The following is a 17833-nucleotide window of genomic DNA, read 5'->3' as shown; positions in this document are numbered from 1 at the left end:
GCAAGAGAAGAGAGAAGAGAGAAGAGGGCAGCGAAGGGGGATACCGAGGAAGGGGAGGGCGGCGCAGGGGAAGGCAGATGACTAGGTCGTTGTTCCCGTGGCGCAGTGCTCACACTGGGTGGCGCGACAGCCCCGCGTGCAGCCGTCCTCGTTAGTATAGTGGTGAGTATCCCCGCCTGTCACGCGGGAGACCGGGGTTCGATTCCCCGACGGGGAGGTGCAGAATCTCATTTTGCACCACGTGAAGCCCACCCCGGGAGCAGCCGCGTAGTCTTCCCCGCCCTCGGCCCCGCAACGTCCTCCCGGGCCCCGCACGGACGCCCCGCGCCGTCCTCCCCGCCGCATGCCCCTTCTCCGCACCGGAGAGCGCGCGGCGCCCCCCGCGGGCCCGGTTCTGGGTCGCCCGCTGCTCTCTGCGCATGCGGTCCGGTCCGGCGTGGCTTCGCCCTCGGCGCAGGGCGCAGCAGCCCCCGGGCCCCGAGCACTCCCGGAACCTCAGAACCACGACATGGACTCGCGCGGCCCCCGCGCGCTGGGCGAGGCCGCGGGCGCCCTCGCTGCTCAGGGGCTTTCTATGACCCAAAGCGGTACTCAGAGCCAGCTTGGATGCCCACCCGCAGGGCCCCAGTCGGAAAGCTGAGTGGAGGCCCAGGGCGCCCGCGGGGTCGCGTTGAGCACTGAGCTCGGAGCCCATCCCTCCGCGCGCTCCTTCAGAACCTTGGTGGGGGCCGGGCACGGGGGCAGGCGCCTCCCCCGGGTGCCCCCCGAGCCGCTGGGGTCGCCGCTTAAAGAAAGGAAAACACCGAGGCGCTGTCAGTGGATGACGAGGGTCAGAAATCGGGGTGGGGGGGGGAAGAGGGGAAGCGGTCGGGCGGCGTCTCGGCCCGGGGAACCACAGGAGAGCAGAACGCCACGGAAGCCGCCGCGGTTGCCGAAATAGCTCAGTTGGGAGAGCGTTAGACTGAAGATCTAAAGGTCCCTGGTTCGATCCCGGGTTTCGGCAACTTATTTTCTTCCTGCTTTCACCCCCTCCCCCCACCCCTGGTATAGAAGAGTGAGGAGACGTGGCAAATTTCCCGAAGGATCTTGCTTTATTTACATAAGTGCCGCCCCCCCCTCCCCACCCCTCGCCCCCGCCCCCGGGGTCCGCAGAAGCCTGAGGGCGCTCCAGGTCCGCGCGCTCCTGATCCCTCCGATTTCATCTGTGCTTGTGTATGGCCCTGCTCGGAGCCCGTGGATGTCTGTCTGTACGCGGCCGGATCAGCCGAGGGTGGCCACGGGGAGCCGTCACCCTGTCACTCAAGCACGCCGCCGCCCTCTTCCTTAAAGAGGTTGCTGCGAACCGCTGCTTGCGGTCCGTCCTCGTTAGTATAGTGGTGAGTATCCCCGCCTGTCACGCGGGAGACCGGGGTTCGATTCCCCGACGGGGAGGAATCTACGCTTTTTTTTTTTCCGACCCGGTTTTTCCCTTGTCTTCTACATGCTTTGATTTCTGTAATTTTATAGTAGCAATTTTCCACTCTCAAGTTCTCCTGGCCCCAGGTCGCCCTGTTCTCAGGCTGCAATGTCCTTCTGTCCCTTCGTGTCTCCTGCCTCTGCTAGGAATTCTTTGCCTTAAACAATGGTGCCTCTGCCTTCCAAATCCCCACGTGGAACTTGAAGAGAGGCACCACTTTCTGCAACCCAGACTCATTGTGGGGCATCTTTCTGGGCCCTCAGGAGATGCTGGTGCTTTGGTGTCCCCTTGTCCTGGTGCCCTTACACGTCACTTCCCGGGTATCCCATCTTCTGCCTACTTTTTATTCAGAACAAACTTCCTCATAGTCATGGCTGAGTACTTACTGTGTGCCAGGCACGGTTCTAGGCACTGTGGATATGGCAGGGCCCAAAATAGACAATGCTTGCGTTATAACCTGCTGAGGAACGTAACAAGTAGGATAAAAATGGGAAAATACTGTGTAAGGGGTGGGGGGAAGCCAGGGCTGTGGTAGGAGTGAGTGGCATTCATGGGGTCCTTTAGAGAGGTGTCCAGGAAGGCATTAAGGAAAGGTGACATTTGAACATGGATGATGAAAAGGTGCTAGTTTCGAGAAGAGCTGAGGACAGTGTGTGCTAAGACCCTGAGGCAGGAACCTGTAGTCAAAGAAGCTTACAGCAGAGAGTCTTGAAGCATCCTGCCTTTGCTCTTAAGATCTTTGTGCAGAGAGGGAACACCCTCAGGTTTGCATCCTGAGGAGGGAGCCCCCTGGCAACCCTGCAGGGGAGTGGGGAAAGGGAGGGGGAGCATAGAGAGGGAGCACCCCTGCTCCTGAACCTTATTGAAAGTCATGCACTGGACCAGGTCGGACTCTGATACTATCTCTGTCTCTGTCTCTCTGTCTCTGTCTCTCTCTGTCTCTCTGTCTGTCTCTCTGTCTCTGTCTCTGTCTCTGTCTCTGTCTCTGTCTCTCTCTCTCTCTCTCTCTCTCATTCACACTGAAGCTAAAGAAGGACTTAGGATGTTTGGCCCAGCATTCTCCCCCAGCCTTCCAGCCCTCCAGCTGTCTCTAAAGAACAATAAATCAGTGGATTCACACTCTGGGCAGAGGAAATGATGCAGCCAGCTCACTCACTCCCACTCAAGCTGAGGGGGGAGGGGAGGTGCTATGAATAGGATCTCTGCCCTTGTGGCCGTTTGTAGCAGGAGGTGTAGGGTGCTGATGTCCAGCGCAGGCTGTCAGCAGGACAGTTTTAGGGTGTGGTCTCTGCATAGCAAGTGACTTTATTTCCCTTCAGGGAATCTTGAGGCTGGTGAGAAAAGGTATAGCTGCTTGAGCTCCGATTCTGGGCTGAAACTAACTTCCTCCCTCCCTGCCTCTTTCCTTCCTCCCTTCCTTCCCTCCTTCCTCCTTTTTTCTGTCTTTCCTTCCTACCTCTCCTCCTCTCTGTCAGTGTGTATTAATTGCACAAATGTTCCTAAACACACTGCATACAGAGCACTTTGACCAGATCTGAAACTTTTTTGTGTTTGCTCATCTTAATACCCTGAGCAGTCCTTTGGGGTCCGGGGAAGATGAAGTCTTCAAACCGCAAATCACTGAAAGTTGCAATGGATTTAAAGGCTGAACCACCAGAAGTGCATCAGGACCAATGCCTTTACTGGTTGAAAAGAAATTCTATTTTTCTTTGTGGTCCTTGGTTCCAAAGCTATAATTTAAGAAATGTGCTCCTTACTTAGTAGTGAAACCTCTCTGTACATCACCTTCGTAGTAACAGTAGTAACAATTAAACATTTTAAAATTTTTTAAAGAGGAAAATTAAAAACCCTATGTATGTAAAGTAGTAGAGATTTTCTTTTTAGGAGCACTAATGCACAGAGTAGGGGATGTAGCTCAGTGGTAGAGCGCATGCTTTGCATGCATGAGGCCCCGGGTTCGATCCCTGGCATCTCCACTTTTTCTATTTTGCATGTTTAAAATTCTGTCTTTTGGGCTGGGAATATGGCCTAGTGGCAAGATCGCTTGCCTTGTATACATGAAGCCATGGGTTTGATTCCCCAGCACCACATATACAGAGAATGGCCAGAAGTGGTGCTGTGGTTCAAGTGGCAGAGTGCTTAGCTTTGAGCAAAAAGAAGCCAGGGATGGTGCTCAGGTCTTGAGTTCAAAGCCCAGGACTGGCAAAATAAATAAAAATTAAAAATAAAATTCTATTTTTCTGTATCACTAAAGCACCATAGGAGTGAGCATTATAAGGATTATTCCAATTCCAGTCAGTGCTTGGAGCTTGAGGGCTTCACGCTGACTATATCTTCCTGTTTTGAAATGCCAAGTACCTTAAATGTGTGTGATCAGCAGACAAGGGGAGCCATCGCCGGAAGGGGTGGAAACTGTATAATATCTGGTAACCAAGCCGTTGCCAAAGGATCCCACTGAGATTACGCTGGGCAGCACTCCCAGGCCTGGGATGAAGGGCCCTCAAGGTCAGAGCCTCTGCCGTCTTTTCTTCTCTGTTCTGCCAGTGACTTGGTTTAAAAGGAAAGCAGGTCTGAAGCTCCAGCCAGCCCCAGGTCCTCTCTGGAGCAGTGACTGTCACGAGTGTCCCCCAGACCTGGCACCAAGTGTCTGGTGTGCCTGTGTGTACTGTCTCACTCAAGGATGGTGTTCTGTCATCATTGCCTCAAGAATTCCTGTCACCTCCTTCCTGTCCCTTGTCTTCATGTTGTCAGTTTGCATGGGAGCGCACAGAAGTGTGTGGCACACACACACACGCACACACACACTACTGCAAAGCTTTATTTTTGAGATGGCAGTCCCCCTCCTCAGTGAGCCCCCCAGCTAGCTGGCATGGCATAGGGGGCAGCTCATGTCTCAGGAGCTTGGGCAAAGGTTATTTCTCCCTAAATGTCAGTGAGGTCTGATGATACTGGAATGTGGAGGATTCTTGCTGAAGTCTAATCCAAACATAATTATAAGAGTTTGTGAGGCTGGGAATGTGGCTTAGTGGTAGAGTGTTTGCCTAGCACACATGAAGCCCTGGGCTGGGAATATGGCCTAGTGGTAAAGTGCTCACCTCGTATACATGAAGCCCTGGATTTGATTCCTCAGCACCACATATATAGAAAAAAGCTGGAAGTGGCACTGTGGCTCAAGAGGTAGAGTGCTAGCCTTGAGCAAAAAGAACCTCAGGACTGGAAAAAAGAAAAGAAAAACCCCAGGATGGGCAAAAAGAAAAAGAAAGAAAGAAAGAAAGCGAGCTGTGTTTACAGTTTGTCAAACTTAATTTCAGAAGCAGAGCTATGGCTGGAACATGACAGCATCTGGACAGCATTCAAGACCCAGTCTTAGGGGCTGGTGATATAGCCTAGTGGCAAGGGTGCCTGCCTCGGATACACGAGGCCCTAGGTTCAATTCCTCAGCACCACATATACAGAAAACGGCCAGAAGCGGCGCTGTGGCTCAAGTGGCAGAGTGCTAGCCTTGAGCGGGAAGAAGCCAGGGACAGTGCTCAGGCCCTGAGTCCAAGGCCCGGGACTGGCCAAAAAAAAAAAAAAAAAAAAAAAAAGACCCAGTCTTAGCACACAAGAACAACACTGCTTTTTTTGGGGGGGGCCAGTCTTGGGGCTTGAACTCAGGTCCTGAGCACTCTTGCCACTAGGCCATATTCCCAGTCCAACACTAAATTTCTTAATACTTAAAAAATGTTTAAGACCCTGAACAACAGGAACCAGAATATGACAAGGACACCTGCACTTTCTTTTTTGTTTGTTTTTGTTTGTTTGTTTTTTGCCAGTCCTGGGCCTTGGACTCAGGGCCTGAGCACTGTCCCTGGCTTCTTTTTGCTCAAGGCTCTCACTCTGCCACTTGAGCCACAGCACCACTTCTGGCCATTTTCTATATATATGGTGCTGGGGAAACGAACCCAGGGCTTCATGCATAAGAGGCAAGCACTCTTGCCACTAGGCCATATTCCCAGCCAGACACCTGAACTTTGATATTCAAATAGACAAGATATGGAAACAACCAAGATACCCCACTACAGATGAATGGATTTCAAAATGTGGTACCTATATACAATGGAATTTTACATTGCCATTAGAAAGGATAATGGCATTCGCTGGAAAATGGATAGAACTAGAACAAATCATGTTGGGTGAGACAAGCCAAGAACAGAGAGACAAACGGCATAAAGTCTCCCTGATATGCGGTGTTAGAATTAAAATACAGAGATAGAATAAAGTAAACGGGTCTCAAGATGCCAAATTACAGTCAAATGACACAATGAATGGAAAATGTGTGAAAATAATATAGCATTAGCTACACTGAGCACTGATGAAAGTGAACTAAGCAACTCATGGGTGGGAATGGGAAGGAATGAGGGAAAGGGGGAACAGATGTTACTAAACAAAAGGAAAGTAATGTACCTATCATCCAAAATGGAGGAAATTATTTTATCATTAAAATTCATAGACTTTACAAGCTAGAGTAGAATGATAATTTTCATCATTGTGAAAATTAAAATGTGTACTGTGAAATATATAGAGTAACTTAAACCCAATTTAAAAAACAATTAAGGCTGGATGCACCACATATACAGAAAATGGCCAGAAGTGGCACTGTGGCTCAGGTGGCAGAGTGCTAGCCTTGAGCAAAAAGAAGCCAGGGACAGTGCTCAGGCCTTGAGTCCAAGCCCAGGACTGGCAAAAAAAAAAAAAAAAAAAAAAACAATTAAGGCTGGGAATGTGGCTTAATGGTAGTGTGCTTGCCTAGCATGCATGAAGCCCTGGGTTCAACTCCTCAGCATCACATATGTAGAAAAAGCCAGAAGTGGCACTGTGGCTCAAATGGTATAGTACTAGCCTTGAGCAAAAAAGAAGCCAGGGACAGTGCTCAGGCCCTGAGTTCAAGGCCCAGGGCTGGCAAAAAAAAAAAAAAAAAGTTTAAGGAGGAAACTGTAGTATGGAGGTCATATTTGGCCAGCACCATCATTGGCCACATGGTGAGTTGTACTATCTGGCATCTTGTCTTGATGGGTGTGCCTGAATTCCTAGAGACAGGGATGGGCACATGGCCTATAGGTTACTGAACCTGTGCCTGGACTGGGAGCTTCCTGTGACCCAGCCCCAACTTGACCCTATTTATGGTCAGATCAGCCCAGGTGCATCATGCCATGCCACATGTCTCTTTGAGTCCTGTGTCCTGTCTCCTGGCTCGTCTCCGGTCACCATGGTGTCCCACTTCAACTCTCCATTGGAGCAGAATTAGTTTGTTGGGATTGTTTTTGTTCTTTGTTTCCTCTCTGGTCTGTTTCCTGACAGTGTTAAATGTATTTGTAGGCTTCAGGCCTTTAAAACAACTGGCTGGGGCTGGGAATATGGCTTAGTGGCAAGAGTGCTTGCCTCATATACATGAGGCCCTGGGTTTGATTCCTCAGCACCACATATACAGAAAATGGCCAGAAGTGGTGCTGTGGCTCAAGTAGCAGAGTGCTAGCCTTGAGCAAAAAAGAAGCCAGGGACAGTGCTCAGTGCCTGAGTTCATGGCCTAGGACTGGCAATAAATAAATAAATAAATAAATAAATAAATAAATAAATAAATAAATAAATAAATAAAACAACTGGCTGCCTGCAGACTGCTAATGCTCTAATAAAGGCTCCAAGATTTGATCCTTCAATATGTGCCTTCTCAGATAATTTACTACATAACAAAACAAAGCCATCAGATGAAGCAGACAGACAGTGAGGAGAAAATGGGTGCAGGACTGGAAAGGGTTGTAGTGCTCCCTGGGCACAGATTCCCAGTTTGTAAGCTGAATAGCAGCTGACACCGTGGGACAACCCAAATGTGGACTGCTTTACCCCAGGCTAAAAGAGCAAGCCAGGTGCTGGGCTGGTGGCTCACACCTATAATCCTAGCTACACAGGAGGCTGAGATCTGAGGATCTTGGTTCAAAGCCAGCCAGGGCAGGAAAGTCCCTAACCACCAGAAAACTGGAAGTAGCTGTGGTTCAAAGCAATAGAGGGCTAGTCTTGCGCATGAAGATCAAGGACACTGCCCAGGCTCTGAGTTGAAGGGCCATGACAGGCAAAAAACAAACCCTGAGGATCAGCACACGGGCCCCAAGTTAAAGCCCCACAACCAACAAAGAAAAAAAAAATAAAAGAACAAATCCAAACATGGCTGTGTAAGTTCTCTGAATGTCCTCACAGGAGACACTTTAGGAGGCTGGAACCTAATGTGCCCTTGGCAGGCTGGTTGTTTTGAAGCTAAAGCAGTGTGAGCTGTGCCAGGTTCCTCCCCTCCTCCCTTCCCTACTCCCTCTGTGTGGCCTGCGGCTTGCTCCACACCCATGTTTGGTTATATAAGCCATGACTAGGTCTGGAACCTTCTGGCCTGCCCCCTCTGACTTTACCTTTTTTGGGGGACTGGGGGGGGGGCACTTGGTGACCTTTATCTCCAGGCCATTGTCCTGATGTTGAACCAAGTCACAAGTGACCTATAACTTTCATGGGACCAGAATCCTCTGGAGCAAAGATGACAGGCAGGTGGACAGGCAAACCAGGGCCATGGCTCAAGGCAGTCCCACAGCAGCTGCCAGCCCTGCCATGGCTGGCTCTGACCCCATGCCACTGGCCTCAAGCTCTGAAGCAATATCTCCCCGGCATGTGCAAAGGCCAGGTCTGTGGGTGGAAGGGACTGCAGGTGGGCCAGTGACTCACTGCCCTTCTTGAACACTCCAGCACATCATGGTGGCTTTCTGGGTCAGGCGGCTTCAGGTTTTAGCAGTGTGACTTGATACCCAAGTCCTGAGTCCAAGTGGGGCCTGGAGCCTGGAGTCATGGTCACAGTGGAGGCTCAAGGCTTGGCTGGCTACAGGATTCCTTGTGGGGGCGGGACTGCCTAGCTGTGTCCCTAGCCTGACACTGGTACTATGAATGTCCCTGAATGTCCCAAGACATTGTGGCCCCTGCAGGATACAGGTTGAGAAGTTTAATCTCTTATCTTCTGCTATATTGCTAACCTCTGGCCCAGTCCCCTCTTGCCCCTTGTCTCTCCTCCTCCTTCCCTACCCCTCCCTGGATCTAAATTCAGAGCTGTTTATCTCAGAACCTCTGGATCTGGACTCTGGAAAAAGCTGAGGTCACAAAGCTCGTGACTCAGCCACTAAACACAGATCACAGGACTGAAATGAGGCACCAGCCAAAACACAAACTGGGCATGGCTGCAGGCCAGCTCCCCTCCCCTGGGTCAGTGTCTGGCCACCACACTCAGCTTTGGGTTCCTTTACAAACATGGGCCTGACATTTAGAAATAACCTTCACAGAAGGTAGTCGCGGGAATTACAGGGGTCTCTCACTAATCTGGAAAATTACATTTTAACGTCTCAGTAACAGGTGAGTTAAAGACAAGCTTGAGTGACTCTGAGGCTTCTGTTTTTCCTAAGCACTGACTCAGGTTAGCATAGGAAATAAATAGCAGGTTTGGAGAGCAGGTGTGGGGTGGGGCAGCTTAGGATAGAGGCAGTGATCACCCAGGCTCCAATGAAGGTGAAATTTAAGTTTTCACACAAAGCACTCATGGCCAGGGAATCTACACACAAAAGTGTACTGGTGGCTCAAACCTGTTATCCTAGCTACTCAGGAGGCTGAGTTCAAAGCCAGCTTGGGCAGGAAAGTCTGAGAGACTCATAACCAATAAACTACCAAAAAAGCAGGAAGTGGATCGACCTGTGGCTCAAGCAGTAGAGCAATGGAGCATAGGAACAGCAACCAGGCCCTGAGTTGAAGCCTCAGGACCAGCACCGCCCCCCCCCCCCCAAAAAAAAAATCAGGGAGATCCCTGTAACTTTAAAAAATCTGTTTTAAAATCTCACTATAATAATAAAAATTTGAAAAAAAAATCTCACTATATTTACTCTAAGGCTTACAATATAGGTTGTGGTTTAAAAAAAAAAAAGGTGACTTTTCTATCCCTCTCCTTGCTTTCATCAAAGTATAATTTGCCAGTAGAATTTTGTACTCTGGCAATTTCTCTTTCCAGAAATAGGAAGGAGAGACTCAGTTTCTATCAGATCTCAGGCCTTGCACTTCAAAAGGTTGAAAGGACTTGGGCCATTTTCTCTATAAAGAAATGTTTGATGTTTATGTGAATTGGGCAATGACCAAACCCACAAAAGCATCCTATAAATAGGTACCCTTTTTCCTGTTTTTTTTTTTTTTTCCTTAAATCTCACTCAGCTGGGACTAACGCTCTGTGGTAGACACTTGCCATTTATATGAGGAAAAAAATATCTCGGGCTTAAATGGGTTCAGTTTAAACTTCCAAGTCTGCTTGGTGACACCCAAGGCCACACCTGGAGAGCTGTAGTGCCTGCCTTTCTTTTTCCCCTACGGCCTGGCAGGTCCGCTCCCGTGCCCCTCCCTACTCCCGTGGCAGATCCGGAGGTCGCCGAGGTCCCAGGCCCAGCGAGTCCCCCAGGCCTAAGCCTCAGGCCCCACTCCCGGGCCTCGTGGGGTCCCCCAGGCCTCAGGCCCCACCCGTTTCCCCAGGCCCACTCCCGGGACTCGCGGGGTCTACTAAAACTCAGCGACCGCCCCCCTGCCCCCCCAACCCCCGGCTCCCCAAGGCTTCAGGCCCCGCTGGGTTCCACAGGCCCCACTCCCAGTCGCCCAAGGCCCCGCCGGGCCCCCGAGCCACAGGCCCCAAATCCAGGCCCCGCCGGCCTCAATTTGCAGAGTCATTGGCCTAGTCGCGGTGCCGCAGCGGCGGGGAGGGCGGGGGCTGGGCTGGAGCCGAGGTCCCGAGCGTGACGCCGCACCAACCCCGCTGCTCTGGGGAGCGGGCGGAGCGTCCACGGGGGACGGGGATCTGGACCCTGAAGGAAACGCTTGCTTGGCGCGACCCCTCGTCGGCCACTGTTTGGCGGGTGTCCAGCGGCGGGGACCGTTGAGCCGAGGGCGGGGGGGGGGGGGGGGGGGAGAAAGCAGTCCGTTCCGCCTCCGTAATCCGGCCCGGGCTTTGGCGCCCTCCGCCCCGCCCCTGCCTTCCGCCTCTCCACCCTCCCCCGCGGCGAGCGTGGCGCTTTACAGCTGCAGCACACAGGAAACGCACTGATTCCTCCGCCGCGCACCGCAGCACGGCCGGCCCGCCCCTCCAAAGGCAGCCGACACGATTCAGGCTCCCTAGATCAGTTTTAGAGGTCGGGAATCCTGCTGTTCGGGGACTCGTTTCCGTCTATAGGGAAGGAATGCGCAGAGGAAAATAGTCCCTTCTAGGCGTTTCTGCGGAGGGATCTTTGGGCGGCCGGGAGTATATAAGAAGGCGCCCCGGCGAGCTGCTGCTAGTTCCGTGGAGGCTGTTCGACCCGACACAGTTCTTCTCCGTGCGCCGCTGCCACAGCCGCCGTCGGTGAGTGAGGAAAGAACCGTTGCGCCCGCGCGGGCTGAGGGGCTCAGGGCCGTTGGGGGGAAGGGAGACGGCCGGCGACCCGGGCCACCCGGCCCTTATCACCGGGACCTGCGCGCGCGGCCGTTGCCCCTGAGGAGAAGGCGGCAAGATGGCGGCTGTTTCGGAGCCTTAAATTAAGACTCGATAATCTGAAACAGACCCTGAGGTCTGAAAAACAAGATTAGCGGGGTGGTGGGAAAGAGACCTCGAGGCCCCGGTGTGGGGGAATGTGGAAGGGTTTTTCCGTAATCGGGTGACGTTGGGCACCGAGGTGGAGCGGGTGGAGCCGTTGACGGGCACGACGGGCGGGGGAGGGGAGGCCGCGCAGTCTTATGACATCACCGCTTCTGTTGACTCACTGTCTGGGCGGCGCCCGGCTGCCTGTCCTGGGGTTTTCTCGGTAGCAGGACTCAGGGTCCAGGGCTGCGGGAGACGGCTGGGCGGACGGGATCCAGACATCAAGAGGGGGAAGAGAAGTGAGGCTCTGGAGTCTTATTTTGGTTACGTTTACGAAGCCAGGTATTGAAACTTGTTACCACCACCACCTCTAAATATTGGCTGTTTTTTGACAACGGCAAGTTTTTCCCCCCTCCTCTGGCATATGTATGTGTGCCGCAGTCCCGGGATTTGTAACACAAGGCCTAGGCGCTATTTCTCAGCTTTTTCTCCGAAACAGCGTTCTACCATTGAAGCCACAGATCCACTTTGGCCTTTTTGCTGGGTATTGGAGATAAGATTTCCGCAGACAACTATCCAAGTCATCCAATTTTTAATTTTGTGCCCTAAGCCCTTCCGTTTGCCTTAATATATTTTTTTTTTGTCCAGCCCCTGCCTCATGAGACTTATTCCAGGCTATATTCAAGGACTGGCATCTACCACCAAGGGACCCTGCTGCTCGCCTTCTCCAGGAGGGGCCACATTTCTGCCTTTTATCCCTAATGCCAATGCCCCTTGCCAGCAGGAAGCAGCCAGAAAGAGTCTTCAACATTTTTCATGACTGTTAGAAGGCTGGAATGTTGGGTCCTCTCCCTGAGGCTCCTTGTAGATGCCCCCACCTCATTAAGTCTCCACCCAGTTACCTGGGTAACCTGCAGACCTGGAGACAGTTACCTCCCCTTTCCCTGAGGTCACATCCTAATCCACCTGGCCATACCCTTTGCCCCTGCCCTAGATATAAGGAAGAGCTGGGTGGGGGGTCTCTTTCTCTCCCTTCCCTCCAGCCATGGATCATTTTGGCCACAGGCCAGCAGATCGGTAATAAACTTTCTCTCCTGCCTGAAGAAAAAAAAAAAAGGGATTTCCGCAGACGTTTCTAACCGCCTGGCTTTGAACCTTGATCCTCAGATACCAGCCTCCTGAATGGATTGCAGGCAATGGCAGGGCCTTGTGGAACTGCTTGTTTCTTCTGTTCTTAGACCAGTATAAAATAACACACAGATGGGCATCTGTGACTTATCTGTAGTAATCCTAGTTGCTCAGATTTAAGACCTGACAATCAGGTTAGAAGCCAGCTTGGGCAAAAAAAAAGCCCATGAGACTCCACTCCAAATAACCAATGAAAGCCTAAGTAAAGATGTGGTTCAGTCACCGGTAATCCTAGCTACTCAAGAGGCTGAGATATGAGGATCACAGTTCAAAGCCAGTCCTAGCAGAAAAAGTGCATGAGACTTGTCTCCAATTAACCACTAGAAAACCGGAAGTGGGACTGTGGCGCAAGTGGTGGAGGGCTAGCCTTGACAGGGCCCAGGTCCAGAGTACAAGCCCAACCACCAAAAATACATATATGTGGGCTGGGAATATGGCCTACTGGTAAACTGTTTTCGTCCCGTACTTGAAACACTGGGTTCCTCAGCACCACATATATAGAAAAAGCCAGATGTGGCACTGTGACTCAAGTGGTAGAGTGCTAGCCTTGAGCAGAAAGAAGGCAAGGAATAGTGCTCAGGCCCAGAGTTAAAGCCCCATGACTGGCAAGAAAACAATGTGGCTTAAAATGATGTCAGCAGCTGGGCAAGAACATTAGGCCCTGATTTCAAGCTCAAGTACCAGAGGGAGAGGAGGCGTAAAGCCAAAGCTAAGGAAACAGCTGTTTACACACACACACATATAGCATGTATGCACATGCGTGCAATTCCTGGGGCTTGAACCTCAGAGCCTGAAACTGTCCCTGGCTTCTTTTTGCTCAAGGCTAGCTACTACTATAGCCGCAGTGTCATTTCTAGCTTTTTCTATGTATGTGGTGCTGAGGAATTAAACCCAGGGCTTCGTGTATGTGAGGCAAGCATTCCACCATGCCAGTAGGGCATATTACCACCCCAAACTACCACTCAAACCACACTTTTTATTTCTACTTCATGTTGTGGATACTTGAAGACCAAGACTTTCTTGCCACAGTCTGGCATTAAACTATAGTCCTAGGTCTCAGCTTCTTGCATACTAAGTGCAAGTATGAACCAAATATGCCTATCAAACCTGAATATTAATCAAAGGGAAAAAGGATTAAAATATTGCTAGCATTAGGAGGGCTAAACTTTTGACTCTTTTTATTTTACTTGTGTTGAAACAGAAAATGCAGATCTTCGTGAAGACCCTGACTGGCAAGACCATCACCCTGGAGGTGGAGCCCAGTGACACCATCGAGAACGTCAAGGCCAAGATCCAGGACAAGGAGGGCATCCCCCCTGACCAGCAGAGGCTGATCTTTGCAGGCAAGCAACTGGAAGATGGCCGCACCCTGTCCGACTACAACATCCAGAAAGAGTCTACTCTGCACCTGGTGCTCCGTCTCCGTGGTGGCATGCAGATCTTCGTGAAGACCCTGACTGGCAAGACCATCACCCTGGAGGTGGAGCCCAGTGACACCATCGAGAATGTCAAGGCCAAGATCCAGGACAAGGAGGGCATCCCCCCTGACCAGCAGAGGCTGATCTTTGCAGGCAAGCAGCTGGAAGATGGCCGCACCCTGTCCGACTACAACATCCAGAAAGAGTCTACTCTGCACCTGGTGCTCCGTCTCCGTGGTGGCATGCAGATCTTCGTGAAGACCCTGACTGGCAAGACCATCACCCTGGAGGTGGAGCCCAGTGACACCATCGAGAATGTCAAGGCCAAGATCCAGGACAAGGAGGGCATCCCCCCTGACCAGCAGAGGCTGATCTTTGCAGGCAAGCAGCTGGAAGATGGCCGCACCCTGTCCGACTACAACATCCAGAAAGAGTCTACTCTGCACCTGGTGCTCCGTCTCCGAGGTGGCATGCAGATCTTCGTGAAGACCCTGACTGGCAAGACCATCACCCTGGAGGTGGAGCCCAGTGACACCATCGAGAATGTCAAGGCCAAGATCCAGGACAAGGAGGGCATCCCCCCTGACCAGCAGAGGCTGATCTTTGCAGGCAAGCAGCTGGAAGATGGCCGCACCCTGTCCGACTACAACATCCAGAAAGAGTCTACTCTGCACCTGGTGCTCCGTCTCCGAGGTGGCATGCAGATCTTCGTGAAGACCCTGACTGGCAAGACCATCACCCTGGAGGTGGAGCCCAGTGACACCATCGAGAATGTCAAGGCCAAGATCCAGGACAAGGAGGGCATCCCCCCTGACCAGCAGAGGCTGATCTTTGCAGGCAAGCAGCTGGAAGATGGCCGCACCCTGTCTGACTACAACATCCAGAAAGAGTCTACTCTGCACCTGGTGCTCCGTCTCCGTGGTGGCATGCAGATCTTCGTGAAGACCCTGACTGGCAAGACCATCACCCTGGAGGTGGAGCCCAGTGACACCATCGAGAATGTCAAGGCCAAGATCCAGGACAAGGAGGGCATCCCCCCTGACCAGCAGAGGCTGATCTTTGCAGGCAAGCAGCTGGAAGATGGCCGCACCCTGTCCGACTACAACATCCAGAAAGAGTCTACTCTGCACCTGGTGCTCCGTCTCCGAGGTGGCATGCAGATCTTCGTGAAGACCCTGACTGGCAAGACCATCACCCTGGAGGTGGAGCCCAGTGACACCATCGAGAATGTCAAGGCCAAGATCCAGGACAAGGAGGGCATCCCCCCTGACCAGCAGAGGCTGATCTTTGCAGGCAAGCAGCTGGAAGATGGCCGCACCCTGTCCGACTACAACATCCAGAAAGAGTCTACTCTGCACCTGGTGCTCCGTCTCCGAGGTGGCATGCAGATCTTCGTGAAGACCCTGACTGGCAAGACCATCACCCTGGAGGTGGAGCCCAGTGACACCATCGAGAATGTCAAGGCCAAGATCCAGGACAAGGAGGGCATCCCCCCTGACCAGCAGAGGCTGATCTTTGCAGGCAAGCAACTGGAAGATGGCCGCACCCTGTCTGACTACAACATCCAGAAAGAGTCTACTCTGCACCTGGTGCTCCGTCTCCGTGGTGGCATGCAGATCTTCGTGAAGACCCTGACTGGCAAGACCATCACCCTGGAGGTGGAGCCCAGTGACACCATCGAGAATGTCAAGGCCAAGATCCAGGACAAGGAGGGCATCCCCCCTGACCAGCAGAGGCTGATCTTTGCAGGCAAGCAGCTGGAAGATGGCCGCACCCTGTCCGACTACAACATCCAGAAAGAGTCTACTCTGCACCTGGTGCTCCGTCTCCGAGGTGGCATGCAGATCTTCGTGAAGACCCTGACTGGCAAGACCATCACCCTGGAGGTGGAGCCCAGTGACACCATCGAGAATGTCAAAGCCAAGATCCAGGACAAGGAGGGCATCCCCCCTGACCAGCAGAGGCTGATCTTTGCAGGCAAGCAGCTGGAAGATGGCCGCACCCTGTCCGACTACAACATCCAGAAAGAGTCTACTCTGCACCTGGTGCTCCGTCTCCGTGGTGGCATGCAGATCTTCGTGAAGACCCTGACTGGCAAGACCATCACCCTGGAGGTGGAGCCCAGTGACACCATCGAGAATGTCAAGGCCAAGATCCAGGACAAGGAGGGCATCCCCCCTGACCAGCAGAGGCTGATCTTTGCAGGCAAGCAGCTGGAAGATGGCCGCACCCTGTCCGACTACAACATCCAGAAAGAGTCTACTCTGCACCTGGTGCTCCGTCTCCGAGGTGGCATGCAGATCTTCGTGAAGACCCTGACTGGCAAGACCATCACCCTGGAGGTGGAGCCCAGTGACACCATCGAGAATGTCAAGGCCAAGATCCAGGACAAGGAGGGCATCCCCCCTGACCAGCAGAGGCTGATCTTTGCAGGCAAGCAGCTGGAAGATGGCCGCACCCTGTCTGACTACAACATCCAGAAAGAGTCTACTCTGCACCTGGTCCTGCGTTTGAGGGGAGGTTTTTAGGTTTCCCCTTTTAAGCTTATGACAAGTTTCATTGCACTTTTCTTTCAATAAAGTTCTTGCATTCCTGAATAGTTCCTATGTGTGTGTTTGTGAGATGTTTTCAGAATACAGGAGAGTAACCACTGTATTTATTCATCATGAAGTAAATGTCAAAGGAAAGGGTTGTGCTTAATAGTGGATGGCACAGGTAAGCCTATGTATTGGGATGGTAAGGCTTTACCTTAAAGTTCAGCTATAATCCTGGTTGTTAGAATATGTGAGGTACAATTACAATAGTAATTTTTACTAAAGTATTCACAGGTCAGTACACCTAACCAGTTATTTTTGAAAGGTTTGGTTCAGTAAATGATGTTGGCTTGTTAAAGGATTCCTTTATAGTAGGTTGAGCAATTGGCTTCTAAGTTGTAATTGAGTATTGGCGCGGCCAACCACAGCATGAACAAGGATTTTGAGGGCCCAAGGGGATTGATGATGGAGACAGAAGGTTGAATGGCACAACTTCATTTCAGCAAAAGCCTTTAGTTATATACACCTATATTTGTCACAAGTTTGCATAATGTGCTAGGACCCTTTTCTAGGACAAGTGCAGACAGCAGGCATCCTTCCTCATTCTACTTGAATCAGTCCTTGTCTACCATGCCTCCCCAGGCTCAGAATCTGAAAGAAGCACTTCCCCAAAAAGTACAAACATGCAGGCCTGAGGGTTGGAGACAATGGGGTGGAGCCTTTGCTCACACCCTGCCAGCTCCTGGCACCTCAGGGTCTGCAACAGTATAGCTAGGGACCCTTGCCCAATTCACTGGTAAGTTGCATGGTATACCCCACAAGTTCACACCTGTTGCCCTAACTACTCCTGGTGAGGCTTGTGCCTTTATTCCTTATTGCCAAAGTGATGTACAGAGGGGTTAGCAGTTTTCATACTAATGTGGTATGTACATTTTTAATCCAACTTGTTAACTCCTGCCTCATTTTTTCCCTTCTCCCCCTTCCCCTTCTCCCCCCTCCTTTTTTGCAGTAAGGTAACAGGAAGTAAAAGTTCCTCAGGAGAATGTGTAGTGGGGCCTTGGAACCACTTTTCTCAACTCAGCTCCAATTAGTCCCTAGAAAGCAGGACATGGAGCTGTGTGATTCATCCAGTAGAGCACTAAGCATGAGTGCAAAAGCTCAAGGACAGGGTCATCCAGGCCTTGAGTTCAGTCCATGGGACCAGCGCACAATTACATTGTAACCTGGTGTACATCTTTCTAATCCTACATCCTCAGGCTCTGAAAGGTAATTGGGGGGGGGGGGGATTGTGGGGATTAGAGCTCAGGTAGAGTTTAGAATGAATACCCTGGTTCAATCTGGCACTGAGTGTCAAACCAAACATGGAAGTTACAAGGAAGCTGACTTAAAGGGATCTCTCCCATGGCCTCTGATGCACATCCACAAGTGTGAAGCCATTCCTAAAATTTTCCATTAGTGCACAAGGAGGGTTTCTATGAAACACGGATGAAGCATGCCCCTTCAATTTTTATCAAAGCTTAAATTTTCAGGGCTGGGGATATGGCCTAGTGGCAAGAGTGCCTGCCTCAGATACACGAGGCCCTAGGTTTGA

At 51.6% G+C, this 17833-nt stretch overlaps 1 protein-coding gene and 4 non-coding genes across 5 annotated transcripts; all 5 read left to right on the top strand.

Moving 5' to 3' along the window:
- The first annotated feature begins 145 nt into the window (after window positions 1–145).
- Window positions 146–217, top strand: Trnad-guc. Its single transcript has one exon. It is a non-coding gene; the product is annotated as a tRNA-Asp (tRNA).
- A 713-nt stretch (window positions 218–930) lies between these two features.
- Window positions 931–1003, top strand: Trnaf-gaa. The gene has a single exon. It is a non-coding gene; the product is annotated as a tRNA-Phe (tRNA).
- Window positions 1004–1359: 356 nt separating this feature from the next.
- On the top strand, window positions 1360–1431 carry Trnad-guc. Its single transcript has one exon. It is a non-coding gene; the product is annotated as a tRNA-Asp (tRNA).
- A 1929-nt stretch (window positions 1432–3360) lies between these two features.
- Window positions 3361–3432, top strand: Trnaa-ugc. Its single transcript has one exon. It is a non-coding gene; the product is annotated as a tRNA-Ala (tRNA).
- A 7311-nt stretch (window positions 3433–10743) lies between these two features.
- Ubc (ubiquitin C) lies at window positions 10744–16305 on the top strand. The gene is made up of 2 exons (XM_048343132.1): window positions 10744–10886; window positions 13492–16305. The coding sequence occupies exon 2, from the start codon at window positions 13495–13497 to the stop codon at window positions 16234–16236; it is 2742 nt and encodes a 913-aa protein (XP_048199089.1). The 5' UTR covers window positions 10744–10886; window positions 13492–13494; the 3' UTR covers window positions 16237–16305.
- Window positions 16306–17833: the final 1528 nt, after the last annotated feature.

Source organism: Perognathus longimembris, chromosome 3, assembly GCF_023159225.1.
Source record: "Perognathus longimembris pacificus isolate PPM17 chromosome 3, ASM2315922v1, whole genome shotgun sequence".
Classification (NCBI taxonomy): domain Eukaryota; kingdom Metazoa; phylum Chordata; class Mammalia; order Rodentia; family Heteromyidae; genus Perognathus; species Perognathus longimembris.
The sequence above is the reverse complement of the archived record's forward strand: the minus strand, read 5'-3'. Positions and strand labels throughout refer to the sequence as shown.

Excerpts from the sequence above, each read along its gene's own strand:
- Ubc (XM_048343132.1), top strand. The coding sequence starts at position 13,495 with ATGCAGATCTTCGTGAAGACCCTGACTGGCAAGACCATCACCCTGGAG.